The sequence below is a fragment of the Trachypithecus francoisi genome, unplaced genomic scaffold, assembly GCF_009764315.1.
Source record: "Trachypithecus francoisi isolate TF-2019V2 unplaced genomic scaffold, Tfra_2.0 Lachesis_group4, whole genome shotgun sequence".
NCBI lineage: Eukaryota > Metazoa > Chordata > Mammalia > Primates > Cercopithecidae > Trachypithecus > Trachypithecus francoisi.
In genome coordinates this window covers 106506408-106522525 of record NW_022681469.1, presented here as the reverse complement: position 1 = coordinate 106522525, position 16118 = coordinate 106506408, and the positions used below count along the sequence as shown (strand labels likewise).

The following is a 16118-nucleotide window of genomic DNA, read 5'->3' as shown; positions in this document are numbered from 1 at the left end:
TACCAGCCATTGCAAAAACATGCCAAAATGTAAAGACCATCGAGGCTAGGAAGAAACTGCATCAACTAACGAGCAAAATAACCAGTTAATATCATAATGACAGGATCAAGTTCACACATAACAATATTAACCTTAAATGTAAATGGACTAAATGCTCCAATTAAAAGACACAGACTGGCAAACTGGATAAAGAGTCAAGACCCATCAGTCTGCTGTATTCAGGAGACCCATCTCACATGCAGAGACATACATAGGCTCAAAATAAAGGGATGGAGGAAGATCTACCAAGCAAATGGAGAACAAAAAAAAGCAGGGGTTGCAATCCTAGTCTCTGATAAAACAGACTTTAAACCATCAAAGATCAAAAGAGACAAAGAAGGCCATTACATAATGGTAAAGGGATCAATTCAACAGGAAGAGCTAACTCTCCTAAATATATATGCACCCAATACAGGAGCACCCAGATTCATAAAGCAAGTCCTTAGAGACCTACAAAGAGACTTAGACTCCCATACAATAATAATGGGAGACTTCAACACTCCACTGTCAACATTAGACAGATCAACGAGACAGAAAGTTAACAAGGATATCCAGGAATTGAACTCATCTCTGCACCAAGCGGACCTAATAGACATCTATAGAACTCTCCACCCCAAATCAACAGAATATACATTCTTCTCAGCACCACATCGCACTTATTCCAAAATTGACCACATAATTGGAAGTAAAGCACTCCTCAGCAAATGTACAAGAACAGAAATTATAACAAACTGTCTCTCAGACCACAGTGCAATCAAACTAGAACTCAGGACTAAGAAACTCAATCAAAACCGCTCAACTACATGGAAACTGAACAACCTGCTCCTGAATGACTACTGGGTACATAACGAAATGAAAGCAGAAATAAAGATGTTCTTTGAAACCAATGAGAACAAAGATACAACATACCAGAATCTCTGGGACACATTTAAAGCAGTGTGTAGAGGAAAATTTATAGCACTAAATGCCCACAAGAGAAAGCAGGAGAGATCTAAAATGGACACTCTAACATCACAATTAAAAGAACTAGAGAGGCAAGAGCAAACACATTCAAAAGCTAGCAGAAGGCAAGAAATAACTAAGATCAGAGCAGAACTGAAGGAGATAGAGACACAAAAAACCCTCCAAAAAATCAATGAATCCAGGAGTTGGTTTTTTGAAAAGATCAACAAAATTGACAGACCGCTAGCAAGACTAATAAAGAAGAAAAGAGAGAGGAATCAAATAGACGCAATAAAAAATGATAAAGGGGATATCACCACCGACCCCACAGAAATACAAACAACCATCAGAGAATACTATAAATGCCTCTACGCAAATCAACTAGAAAATCTAGAAGAAATGGATAATTTCCTGGACACTTACACTCTCCCAAGACTAAACCAGGAAGAAGTTGAATCCCTGAATAGACCAATAGCAGGCTCTGAAATTGAGGCAACAATTAATAGCCTACCCACCAAAAAAGTCCAGGACCAGATGGATTCACAGCTGAATTCTACCAGAGGTACAAGGAGGAGCTGGTACCATTCCTTCTGAAACTATTTCAATCAATAGAAAAAGAGGGAATCCTCCCTAACTCTTTTTATGAGGCCAACATCATCCTGATACCAAAGCCTGGCAGAGACACAACAAAAAAAGAGAATTTTAGACCAATATCCCTGATGAACATCGATGCAAAAATTCTCAATAAAATACTGGCAAACCGGATTCAGCAGCACATCAAAAAGCTTATCCACCATGATCAAGTGGGCTTCATCCCTGGGATGCAAGGCTGGTTCAACATTCGCAAATCAATAAACGTAATCCAGCATATAAACAGAACCAAAGACAAGAACCACATGATTATCTCAATAGATGCAGAAAAGGCTTTTGACAAAATTCAACAGCCCTTTATGCTAAAAACGCTCAATAAATTCGGTATTGATGGAACGTACCTCAAAATAATAAGAGCTATTTATGACAAACCCACAGCTAATATCATACTGAATGGGCAAAAACTGGAAAAATTCCCTTTGAAAACTGGCACAAGACAGGGATGCCCTCTCTCACCACTCCTATTCAACATAGTGTTGGAAGTTCTGGCTAGGGCAATCAGGCAAGAGAAAGAAATCAAGGGTATCAGTTAGGAAAAGAAGAAGTCAAATTGTCCCTGTTTGCAGATGACATGATTGTATATTTAGAAAACCCCATCGTCTCAGCCCAAAATCTCCTTAAGCTGATAAGCAACTTCAGCAAAGTCTCAGGATACAAAATTAATGTGCAAAAATCACAAGCATTCTTATACACCAGTAACAGACAAGCAGAGAGCCAAATCAGGAATGAACTTCCATTCACAATTGCTTCAAAGAGAATAAAATACCTAGGAATCCAGCTTACAAGGGATGTAAAGGACCTCTTCAAGGAGAACTACAAACCACTGCTCAGTGAAATCAAAGAGGACACAAACAAATGGAAGAACATACCATGCTCATGGATAGGAAGAATCAATATCGTGAAAATGGCCATACTGCCCAAGGTTATTTATAGATTCAATGCCATCCCCATCAAGCTACCAATGAGTTTCTTCACAGAATTGGAAAAAACGGCTTTAAAGTTCATATGGAACCAAAAAAGAGCCCGCATTGCCAAGACAATCCTAAGTCAAAAGGACAAAGCTGGAGGCGTCACGCTACCTGACTTCAAACTATACTACAAGGCTACAGTAACCAAAACAGCATGGTACTGGTACCACAACAGAGATATAGACCAATGGAACAGAACAGAGTCCTCAGAAATAATACCACACATCTACAGCCATCTGATCTTTGACAAACCTGAGAAAAACAAGAAATGGGGAAAGGATTCCCTATTTAATAAATGGTGCTGGGAAAATTGGCTAGCCATAAGTAGAAAGCTGAAACTGGATCCTTTCCTTACCCCTTATACGAAAATTAATTCAAGATGGATTAGAGACTTAAATGTTAGACCTAATACCATAAAAACCCTAGAAGAAAATCTAGGTAGTACCATTCAGGACATAGGCATGGGCAAGGACTTCATGTCTAAAACACCAAAAGCAACGGCAGCAAAAGCAAAATTGACACATGGGATCTAATTAAACTAAAGAGCTTTTGCACAGCAAAAGAAACTACCATCAGAGTGAACAGGCAACCTACAGAATGGGAGAAAATTTTTGCAACCTACTCATCTGACAAAGGGCTAATATCCAGAATCTACAAAGAACTCAAACAAATATACAAGAAAAAAACAAACAACCCCATCAAAAAGTGGGCAAAGGATATGAACAGACATTTCTCAAAAGAAGACATCCATACAGCCAACAGACACATGAAAAAATGCTCATCATCACTGGCCATCAGAGAAATGCAAATCAAAACCACAATGAGATACCATCTCACACCAGTTAGAATGGCAATCATTAAGAAGTCAGGAAACAACAGGTGTTGGAGAGGATGTGGAGAAATAGGAACACTTTTACACTGTTGGTGGGATTGTAAACTAGTTCAACCATTATGGAAAACAGTATGGCGATTCCTCAAGGATCTAGAACTAGATGTACCATATGACCCAGCCATCCCACTACTGGGTATATACCCAAAGGATTATAAATTACTCTACTACAAAGACACATGCACACGTATGTTTATTGCGGCACTATTCACAATAGCAAAGACTTGGAATCAACCCAAATGTCCATCTGTGACAGACTGGATTAAGAAAATGTGGCACATATACACCATGGAATACTATGCAGCCATAAAAAAGGATGAGTTTGCGTCCTTTGTAGGGACATGGATGCAGCTGGAAACCATCATTCTTAGCAAACTATCACAAGAAGAGAAAACCAAACACCGCATGTTCTCACTCATAGGTGGGAACTGAACAATGAGATCACTTGGACTCGGGAAGGGGAACATCACACACTGGGGCCTATCATGGGGAGGGGGGAGGAGGGAGGGATTGCATTGGGGAGTTATACATGATATAAACGTCATGCACATGTACCCTAGAACTTAAAGTATAATAAAAAAAAAAAAAAAAAAAAAAAAAAAAAAAAAAAATATCAACATAAGTAATTTTACTAAACATGTATGTATTTAAATATAAAGGATATAAAGTGGCCTGTAGGTCTTAATGGCTTCAAAAATAACTTTTCAAAAAGTTTTGATTGCATACAACCTCAAGAATGTTTCAAAATAAACCAAGTTGAAAAATTCAAAAAACAAAGCCTGCATTAAGCAAAACAGGCAACATTGACATTCCTTTTTATTTGATTGGACAATTAAAGTTCTGAAAAACTCATGAATATAAATGTCAGTGATGTCATCTCTGATCCAAAATATTTTGAAAAGTCAGTTATTTGAAGCTATAAAACCCTACAGTCCTCTTTACTGAGTTGATTTGACTATGTACTTATTGTAACATTTTTAAAATATGTGAAAACAGTAATTTATTTTGAGATTCCATCAAAAATCAGATCTTGCTGAATTTGCATCCTCACTAGCCAGGAACGAAGGGAAGGGGGTGGGGGGAAGAAAATTTTAAAAATCGTTTTTATTTTAATAAGGAACACCTAATACCAGATAATTGTAAACATAATCGTACATTTCACTTAATCACATAGGTAAAAATACTAGCAAATTAATTGAATAAGAAATGCCCCCACATGCTGAGCATGTTACTGAACCAAACTGGGTTCATTTGCCCCTGCATGAGAGGAAGATGTTGAAGCACTGGGTTTGTGCAGTGAGAAAGCTTTATTGCAAGTAGCTGGCGAGGAGCAGGAGGAAAGACTCAAATCTATCTCCCCACGCTGGGAGCTGTGCCGGGCTTTATAAGCATAGAATAATGACGCGTGATCTGATTGGATCTTGCAGTGGGGTAATGCCAGAGCTCGATCTGATTGGATCCTGGCTCCAGCTTTGCAGTGTCCGTTTCTTAATTCAGTCCCTGCTTTTCTGCCTGAGCACTTAGGTTCCCCCACTGTGGTTGCACACTTGGTTCATCTGGGTGTGCTCAGAGTACGTGGCCTTCAACCTGGGGTCTGTGGCAACTGAAAAACAACTCACAACCTACTTACACACAAGTCGAACCACACTGTGAAGCGGCATCATTGTCTAGGGTAATACCCAAAGTTTGTTGTCTCACACTGAGGAAATCAAGGACGCAGACACACAAGGAGTGAGGTTAAAAGCGGAGGTTTAATAGGCGAAAGACAGAAGAGCTCTCTCCTGCAGAGGGGTCTGGAGTGGGCTTTTCCAGTCTGCCACAAAATGCAAAGGATTTTACAGATGAGCTGGAGGAGGCAATGTCTGATTTACATAGGGCATGAAAGATTGGTCAGACCAGGTGTGCCATTTGCATAAGGCACAAAAAACTGGTTAGGACTAGATGTGCCATTTGCATAGTATGCAAAAATCTGGCCACCCCCACCCTAATCTTTTATTATGCAGATGGGTTATCTCCCTGGCTGGTGCCTTGTTGCCTGCGTTTTTACTGTACACGTGGTGACAAAGAAAAGGGAAGATGGAGCCTCCATGTTGAACGTGTCTGGCCCTCAGGTAGCCCTTTTCTGTTGGCACAGCTGCCAGCATTCACCCGTGCAAGCTTCTAGCTTGCTTATCTGTGTCTGCAGCTCGATTTTTTAGGCTGCTCTTTGTTAGAAAAGAAATGATTTGAGAGCTGCTTTTTGTTAAAAGGGAAGCCTTGCCAAACACTCTTTTACCCTCACTATCTGCCTAAATAACTTCTTTCTAGCCCCTGTATCAATTGGTCCTGTACCTGGTACAGACAAATTCACAGATGAGAAGCAACCTGCAAGTGAAATAAAACAGCTTGATAAGAGGGGTCCGTGGGGGTGTCAGGGAAGTGGGGTGTGGCTCAGCCACCCTGTGCCTCTCTGCAGCAGATCTTCTCAAGAGAGTTACCGGGTTCGGAAAGTTTACAGGAACCACATGCATAGTTTTGTTTTACTTTTCTTCTTTATTTTTATTTTTATTTTGGAGTACTTTCAGATTCATAGAACAATTGAGTAGAAAGTTCAAAGAATTTTGATGTACTCCCTGCCCAACATGTACAAAGCCTCTCCCATTATCAGCATCTCCCACCAGAGTGGTACCTTTCTTATGATCAGTGAACCTAACGATACATCATTACCTAAAATCCATAGTTTACATTAGGGTTCACACTTGGCACTGTGCATTCTATGGGCTTTGAGAAGCATATGGTGACGTGTATCCCCCATTATAGCCTACAGAAGAGTTTCCTTGCCCTCAAAACCCCCGTGCTCCTCCTGTTCACCCCTCCTGACTGCCAGTCCCCAGCAGCCACTGGTCTTTCTACTGTCTCCATAGTTTGACCTTTTCCGAAATGCCATATATAGTTGGAATCACACAACACGTGGCTTTTCCACAATGACTTCTTTCACTGAGTAATGTGCAATGCATGTGTATAGTGAAAACATAGCATGTGTATAGTGAAAACAGCATGAAATGTAATTTCAACAGTTGCAATTACTTTTTTTCTTTTTTTAGATGGAGTCTCGCTGTGTCACCAGGCTGGAGTGCAGTGGTGCGATCTTGGCTCACTGCAATCTCCACCTCCCAGGTTCAAGCGATACTCCTGCCTCAACCCCCTGAGTAGCTGGGACTACAGGTGTGCGCCACCATGCCCAGCTAATTTTTGTGCTTTTAGTAGAGATGGGGTTTCACCATGTTGGCCAGGATGGTCTCTGTCTCTTGACCTCATGATCCACCCACTGTAGCCTCCCAAAGTGCTGGGATTACAGGCGTGAGCCACCGTGCCCAGCTGACAGTTGCAAATTTTTGAATGGCTGTAAACAGTGGTTTATGGCTATGAAAACTAACAGACATCAGTGTCTCTGGGCCCCTGTGTAATCCATCCGAGGCACAGTGAGAGACCACTGCACTGTCCCACCTCCTTCCCTACCCACTCCCGGAAATCCCCTCTTCAGGTAGGAGAAACTGCTACTCTCTGATCCAGGTTTCACACATTTCCATGACAAATAAAACCCCTAGCACCTGAAACTGCTCTTCTGGTTTCTCCTTTCACCTGTGATTATTCCCGGAGTGTCGGGCTTCAGGACAGAACACCTTGTCATTGGCTATGAGCATCAAGACAGTGTCGAATGGGTTTAGGCTGCGAGCCTGCTCAGGCGGGTGCTTGGGTGGGGGGAATTTTCCAGTGAAAAGATACTTTTCTGCTCAATGAAAACCAGAAAGGAGCATGACACCTGTCACGTTACCAGCCTGCCTCCAGGCCTGCCACTGGAGGCACAGCAAGAGCCTAATGCTAATCATCCAGGGAAGAAGTGCCTCTTGAGGCTTAGTCTGAGCAGCAGGAGAACATGCTGCACACCAGAAACCCCTTTTGCCTTCACTTTTCTGCAGGATAGTTGGACTAAGCCCTTGTCTTCATCTTAAGAAGGGGCAGGGTTATGTAACCCTCAATAATTAAGACCTTGCCAGCCATAACCACTCTTTTATTTTCAACACTGTCAAGAAGGATTTGCTGGCTGTAACTCTTTCTCACTTGAAGGCATTTTTAATTCCATTGTCCACACATTCGTGAGTCATTTCTGATGGCAATAATCAGGACAAAGAGAAGCCAAAGACCTGGGAATAAAAGCAAGCTTGGTGATTTTTTGAATTAAGGTATTGAGAGAGAGGAAACTGAGGCTTTAGAACCTCTCTTGGCCTGTGACTGGGAAAGGAGAGTGTGTGCCCATAGGTCAGGCTCCTAATCTGATACCAGGGGACCCAGGTAGAGTGAGTGTCACAGCCAGGGACTCAAGGAGTGTGAGTGTCACAGCCAGGGACTCAGGTAGAGTGTCACAGCCAGGGACTCAGGTAGATTGAGTGTCACAGCCAGGGATTCAGGTAGAGTGAGTGTCAAGGCCAGGGGCTCAGGTAGAGTGAGTGTCAAGGCCAGGGGCTCAGGTAGAGTGAGTGTCAAGGCCAGGGGCTCAGGTAGGGTGAGTATCACAGCCAGGGACTCAGGTAGAGTGAGTGTCAAGGCCAGGGGCTCAGGTAGAGTGAGTGTCACAGCCAGGGACTCAGAGTGTCACAGCCAGGGACTCAGGTAGAGTGAGTATCACAGCCAGGGACTCAGAGTGAGTGTCACAGCCAGGGGCTCAGGTAGAGTGAGTATCACAGCCAGGGGCCCAGATAGAGTGAGTGTCACAGCCAGGGGCTCAGGTAGAGTGAGTGTCACAGCCAGGGGCCCAGGTAGAGTGAGTATCACAGCCAGGGGCCCAGATAGAGTGAGTGTCACGGCCAGGGGCCCAGGTAGAGTGAGTGTCACGGCCAGGGGCCCAGGTAGAGTGAGTGTCACGGCCAGGGGCCCAGGTAGAGTGAGTGTCACGGCCAGGGGCCCAGGTAGAGTGAGTGTCACGGCCAGGGGCCCAGGTAGAGTGAGTGTCACGGCCAGGGGCCCAGGTAGAGTGAGTGTCACGGCCAGGGGCCCAGGTAGAGTGAGTGTCACGGCCAGGGCTCTGGGGTAGAGTGAGTGTGAGAGCTCATGATTTGAGGTAGCCCACATACTGAGAAGGGAGGGGAAAATGCCTTGGTAAATGGGTGAACTCAGTTAGGAGTTTGTTTCTCTGTAACCATGGTGTGCCCTGGAGAGGCACTGCCTCCAGGATGCTGGACCAGAACTTGGTGTGAGGATTGTGCTGCAGCCAATCAAAGGTACAGAGGTCCTCTTGAATCTGCAGGAGACAGCTACTTATTTAAATTATGCAAATTTTTTTCTTGCGTATATCTGTGTAGCCTTATTTCAGAGAATTTAACAACATTTGATATTTGGTATTCTGGCATTCCAGAGTCAGTAATTGGGCTTCGTGAAAGCCCAGAGCTAAACTTACCGAGAATGAGATGCCTTCCTCAATCCCACAGGTTGTGGGTTCTAAGAGAAAACGTCATAACAAATGTTGGTCTTTTCCCAGTAGCTCCTGGTGTTTATTCTTTCTTTTCCCTTTTCAGTTTTCTCCTTCCTCCTCTTTTGTTTTCTTTTCTTTCTTTCAGCAGAGATTGTTCTGGTCATCTATTGCTGCTTGACTGACTATCCCCAAACTTGGAGATTAAACACCTGTTTATATGTCATGATTTTGCGGGTAAGGAGTTGGAGCAGAGCTTGGATATGTGACCGTCTGTGCCTCTCATTCAGTTGGGAAGATGGTTTCGTGCACATGTTGGCGCCGTGGCTAGGAAGGCTCCCTGGGCTGTCCACTGGGGCAGCTGCCCCTGGCCTCACCAGCCTGCAGCCTCAGGATTCCCACACTCCTATGGCTGCTCAGGGCTCCCAGCAAGCAGCAGAAGCTGCTGGTTTCTTAGGACCTGGGCCATATTCTATTGGTCAAGCAGTCTCAGAGCCTACATTGAAGGGTTTCAGACATAGACAACACCCCTTCATGGGAAAAGTATCGAAGAATATGTAGCATTTTGTATTGTTTTATTTTTTTAGGGATGGGGCCCTACTCTGTTGCTTGGAGTACAGTAGCAGGATCATAGCTCACCATAACCTCAAACTCCTGGGCTTAAACCATCCTCCCACCTCAGCCTGCCAAGTAGCTAGGACTACAGGTGCATGCCACCATGCCCGGCTGATTTTTTACTTTTGTAGAGACAGAGTCTCACCCTGTTGCCCAGGCTGGTCTCAAACTCCTGGTCTCAAGCAATCCTCCCACACCAGACTCCCAAAGTGTAGGGACTACAGGCATCGGTCACCATGCCCTGCCTGCAGCATGTTTGAAAAGTGAGCTTTATTGTGGTTTCATAATTTACATACAGTAAAACTCACCCTTTCTAGTGTACAGTTATATATACATTTTCACAAACATCTTTAGCCCACATTCACCAGCGTAATGGAGATATGACTATTTCTGTCACCTCCCCTAAAAGTCTTTGTGCTTTTATATTCACCCCTTTACCCCTGCCCCAGCGCTTGGCAAACACTGCTGTTTTCTCCTCTTCTATCTTTGCCTAGTTCAGAACGTCATATAAATGCAGCGTGCAGTGTGCAGTCTTCGGAATCTGGCTTCCTTCCCTTAGTGTCATGCATTTGAGATTCACTTGTGTTCATGTGTATGAGTATTTTGTCCTCTTCTACTACTGAGCAGCATCCCATTCCATGGACACACTACAATTTGTTTCCTATCCATTGGTTTAAAAACATTTAGGATGTTTGCAATTTGGGGTGATTATTAAAGCTGCTATGAATATCACATTCATTCATTCATTCATTCATTCATTTATAGACAGGGTCTCACTCTGTTGCCCAGGCTGGAGTGCAGTGGTGCAATCACAGCTCACTGCAGCCTCAACCTCCTGAGCTCTAGTGATCCCCCCACCTCAGTCTCCCAAGTAGCTGGGACTATAGGTGTGCACCATCACGCCCAGCTACTTTTTTTATTTTTTATTTTTTGTAGAGATGGGGTCTCGCTGTGTTACCCAGACTGGTTTCAACCTCCTGGGCTCCAGCGATCCTCCCACCTCGGCCTCCCAATATGCTGGGATTACAAGTGTGAGCCACTATGCCCCGCTTCATATAGATTTTTTATGTGAACTTTTACATCTCTGTGCACAGTTACCCAGGGGCAGGATTGTCAGGTCACGTGGCTCGTGCATGCTGAACTTCGTAAGAAAGCACCAAACAGTCCCACCAGGTGGCCGTGCCATGGGCATCCCCATCTCATACCGCGAGGGCCTCGGGCACTCCACATCTTCACCAACACGGGTTGTTATTGCTGTCAGTTTGTGTAGTTTGAGTCCTTTGAACAGGGGTCCAGGGCATCCCATCACGGTAAATGGGATGGTGAGGCTCTCTTCACTCACGGATTTCCTGTCATTCTATTGGTTTTGGTGAAGTAACTATTCTTTTTGTGCACATTTTGGTTTTTTTATAGTTGAATTTTGAAAATTCTTTACATTTTCTGAATAGTAAGTTTTTGTTCTTTTCCTTTTTTTTTTTGGAGAGACAAAGTCTTACTTGGTTGCTCACTGCAGCCTCACACTCCTGGGCTCAAGGGATCCTCCTGCCTCAGCCTCCCGAGTAGCAGGGACTACAGGCACGCACCACCACACCCAGCTGATTTTTTTTTTTAATTTTGTAATTCTTTGTCTCACTATGTTGCCCAGGCTGACCTCAAACTCCTGGCCTCAAGCGATCCTCCTGTCTCAACTCCCCCAAGTTCTAGCATTCCAGCTGTGAGCCATGAGCCACAACTCCCGGCCTGGATAAACATGCTTTATTGGATATCTGTCTTACACTTATTGTCTCCTAGTCTGTGGCCTGTCTTTTCGTGTTCTTAACAGATGTCTATCATGAAGTCAGTTTTATTTATTTTTCTTTTATGGATTATGTCCTTGGTATTGTATCTGAGAAATGTTTGTCTAACCAGGTGTCACAACTATTTTTCCTAGAAGTATTATAATTATAGGTTTACCTTTATGCCTCTGATCCATTATGAGTTAGGTTTTATAAATGGTATGAGGTATAGATCCGGGTTTTGTCTTATTTTGTGAATGAATATCTAATATTTCCAGAACCATTTGTTGAAATTACTATTTCTTTGTGCTTTTATTGAAAACCAGTGATACATGTGTAATTTCTTGCCTGTCTTCTCTGTCACTGATCAATGTGTCCACCCCTTCTCCAGTAACACCCTGTTTTAATTACTATTGATTTCTAGTTTTGAAATCATACAGTAAAGGTTGTCCAATTTTTTTTCAGACTTGCTTTGGCTATTTTTACCTTGCTTTTCCATATAAATTTTAGAATCACCTTTTCAATGTCTAAGAAATATCTAGTTGTGGTTTTTTGTTTTTTTGTTTTTTTTTTTTTGAGACCAGGTCTTGCTCTGTCACCCAGGCTGGAGTGCAGCGTAGCTGTGATTTTGTTTGGGATTGCATTCACTATATTGATCAGTTGGGGGAGAACTGACCTCTTTACTGCGTTTTCTTCCAATGCATTCATGTGATACGGTTCTCTATTGACTTAGTATTTAGTTTCCTTCGTGTTTTGTAGTTTTCAGTACACAGATATTGCACACCGTTTGTTAAACATATCTATTTTATGTTTTTAGAGCTTAAATAAGATATTAGCTGTAGGCGTTTTGTAGGTGCCCTTTTTAAAATTTAGAATGTTCCTTTAAATTCCTGCTTTGCTGAGAGGGTTTTTTTTTTCATTTTTAAAAAATCACAATTGGTTATTAAATTTTGCCAAATGCTTTTCCTAAATCTATTAAGATGTTCATATGTTTTTCTTCTTTATTCTGTTGATGTGATGAATTACTTTGATTGCTATTCACATCTTGAGCCAGTCTTGCATGTATAAGATACACCTCGCTTGATCAGGCCAGATTATGACTGTTATATGTTGTTGAATTTTATTTTCTAATTATTTGCTTTAGGATTTTTTGAATTTGAGTTAATGAAGGATATTGGTCTATAGTTTTCCTTCGGTGGCTTTTTCTGATTTTGGTGTCAGGGTAATGCTTTAGAATTGGTTTAATTTATTCTTCAAATGTTTGGTGGAATTCACCCATGAAATACACGTACTTCTCGTCTTTGTTCCTCTGGATGCTGTGTGTCTGCAGCTCCCAAAGCTTCCGTCCTCTCTCGTAGCCCACATTCAGCCTTCAGCCATTCACTGAGGATTTGGGGTGAATTTCAGAATTTCCATTGTCTCCTCCTCCCGCACTCTGTGACGGGTGAGTGGGACCCATCCTGACTCCTTGGAGAGGCCCATCTCTCCTTGTGTTTCCAACCACTTGGCTGGTATGCAGCCTAAGCTGTCTTATGGGCTCAGGAAAAGTGATTGTTTTGTACTTTGTTCAGCTTTTCTTGTTTTTAGGTGAATGTGACGTTCTTTCCAATGCTCAGCATCCCAGGCACAGCAAGCCCTGTGTCCATTTTTAACCCACGCATTTTACAGGATGGCAAGTAGGGCAGTTTCCTGGTGACTTAGAGAGAGGGCTGAGGGGCATCACGCTGTGGCCAGCAGTGGATGGGGACAGAGGGCCCTCCTACATGCCTGGGAAGAGAAGACTTGAGGGGCTTGGCCAAATGTATACTTGTCTCATCTCTGCCTGAGACAGGCTTTGGGGGAAGGAAGCTGAGAAGAGTGTAGCGATTTTCACCAGGACCGCATGGGATTCCGTGTGTTCTGGCAAAGAAGACCTTTGTTTTTGTTTCTCTGTCTGATCCATAGGATCCCTTAGGCTTCTGTGCCTCACTTTTAGAACAAGCACCTGAAGAGCCAGGACCTTCCTTCCACCCAGTAGAAGCCTTGATGGTGCAGCTGGAGGCTTGGCCCCTCTCTGCAGGCCACCGGGGTCCCCATCCTGAAGATGCTAGCCAGGCCCACTGCCCTTTCTGAAAGGCGTTCAGTTCCCCCGTTGCCTTCTGTATGCGTGATTAACTGCGCTGCTGGGCATGGTAGGAAATCCCAGAGAGACCCGTGCACTGTCAGCACCTCGCTTCCCCCCGCCTCTCATCCAGCCGTGCTCCCCGTGCACCCATCCTCACCAGCCTCCTTGGCAACACTTTGCCTTTTCCCACAGCTTTCCCAGTGGAGAGTGCCCTTCTCAAGACCTTACCCCTCACAGGCCACCCTTCCTCCCAAACACAGTCCAGACGAGGCCCTCCAGCCCTCCCAGGCCAGAGGCAGGGACCTGCCCTTTACCAGTTTACTGCTCTGCAGAGCATCTGCCTCTTACAGTTACACAAGTGTGTCCAACTAGAAAGGGCATGCCTCGAAGGCAGTCATTTGGCGGGTATATAATTGGGTTCAGTAGCTGTTCTGTAAAAGAGAGAAACCACGGAAAATCAAAAAATGATTGTCCCCATTGACAGACAAAAAGAAATATAGCCTCCAACAGTGTATATGGGAGGAAGGTGATGATTTTGTTTGCTTGTTTTGTTTGTTTGTTTTTGGTTTTTTTTTTTTCCATGTAAGGAACAATTCAGCTTGAAACATAGTGGTATATGTTGAGGAAGGATTTCTAGATGAAACCTTGCCTTGATCTCAAATATCTGTTCATTGAAACAGAAATTAGAGAAAGCTTTGTTTGCCATCCGCCTTGGAACCACAGGAAAGGCCCATCTGTGGAATGAGAGGATGGTCTAGTCCACCTTTCTGCCTCTGCCTGAAAGAATTCTGCAAGAGAAAATGAAAAATAGCCCAATTCTGTTCCTTGGTAATGCCACTGTAAGCTTCCCAAAACATTCATCACGCTTCCTTGGTCTCAGTGCAGTCATTGCCTGTGACCGTGATGGCAGCTAAGGGTTTCCTTTCTGTCTCTCCTCCCCATGGTGCCTCCTGCCATTTGTTCTGCTGTCGTCAATGACCGCCCTGCCACAGTGCCCACCGCGCCCCCGCAGAATGTGCAGACGGAAGCCGTGAACTCCACCACCATTCAGTTCCTGTGGAACCCTCCACCTCAGCAGTTTATCAACGGCATCAACCAGGGATACAAGGTACGTGGCCTGGGTTCAGGGCCTGTGGGCAGCTGTTGTTGTCTGGAGCCACAATGTGATGCAGCTGGAGGCGGCCCCTCCTGTGCCTCAAGAGCCGGTTGCGTCAAGATACAGGGCATCTTGACCTTGGTGAGACCACCATTTATTCCAAAGTCTTGGCATCAGCTCTGCAGGTTCAGAAATTCAAATTCCTAGTTATCAAGAGGATGGTTCAAACATCAGTGAGCAATTTCTTATGAGAAAGGCCATTGATTTTTAAATGGCGGGTGGGAGACCTGTCTCAGTGAGTAGAATCAACATTTGCACAAACCACTTCTTCCCAGAAGGAGGTCCTCTCAGGAGAACACAGGCCCCAAGCAAAGGCAACAGCATGAGTGGTATTTCCATGGAGAAAGGATATTTTTCTTTCCCTGCTTTCTACTTCAGGGAGAGTTCTATCTATCTAAAGAACTGAGACCAGTTGATTCCAGCTACCTGCCCGGACTGAATTAGACACATAGACAAATTTCCACCATCCGACTTCTTGTGTCTGTAGCTACCAGAGTGTGTTAACTTCACTGATGTACCAGGATACACCGTCCCGAAGCACAGCTGATCGTCCCTTTCAGATCAGCTTCTCCTGATTGGATTTGGGAGCCCACCTTGATTTTAGCTACAATGGATCCTCTAATCGTCTTTAACAGCCGGTAGACAGGGGAAGCTCTTTACAGTGCAGGGATTCCATCTAGTTTGCCTCAATACCTGGTAATTTCACATTCAGAGGGTGAGTTTCCTCAGACACAAGGTTCATTTTTCCCCGCCCCCAATTGGATTCAACTTGCTACAACACTGATTTGTCTGCCAGAAAGACAGAAGTAGCTGGAAATTTCCCGTCTTTTGTTTATCCTCGGAGGTATCCAAAGACAGAAGCTTTTGTGAAAGAAAATCGTATTGATCAAGCAAGATGCTTTTGCCTTCTTGGCCTCTCCTGTCGAATCTCATTGGTGAGGCCGCAGTGTTCACTTGATGACTTCGTTGTCAGTTTGATCTGTGTAAATACGCTTTGCGTCCGGCAGCATGTCAACTTTCAGACCCAATTCGTCCTGGAAATGTTTGGTGCCTAAGGAATTAAAACTCACACACATACGTAATGCTGCCGAAACATGAACACAGCTTTCCTTAGGATGTGGATATAGACTGTATTTCTTTAAAATTGTAACCAGTCTCCTAAAATGCTTTTCACGAAACTAGTGGGATATAAATTATAAATAATTAAGGTTATTCCTGTTGAATCATGGATGTCTTTTTTGAGACAAAGTAGGTGCTTTCTAGAAAAATATTTGTGTTTGTTTCATTGCACTGTTTCAGCTGAATTAACTGATGGTTTCATCTTTATTCTTTACTGTTATATATATATTACATGGTATATATCATATATACTATATAGTATATAATATATAGTAGACATGTTATATAGTATATATTATATGTGTATATATTATATATGTATATAATATACTACATACGCTATATAGTATGCTATATATAACATGTATATATAATATATACCATATATGTGTATGTTACAGATGTGTATATGTA

The 16118-nt window shown here is 43.4% G+C and overlaps 1 protein-coding gene across 1 annotated transcript in view; it reads left to right on the top strand.

Annotated features, from left to right (window-relative positions):
• Positions 1-16118, top strand: part of SDK1 (sidekick cell adhesion molecule 1) — a 990930-nt gene that overhangs the window by 759217 nt on the left and 215595 nt on the right. The window contains 1 exon segment of the mRNA XM_033191941.1: positions 14422-14537. Coding sequence (XP_033047832.1) covers positions 14422-14537 — 116 coding nt within the window.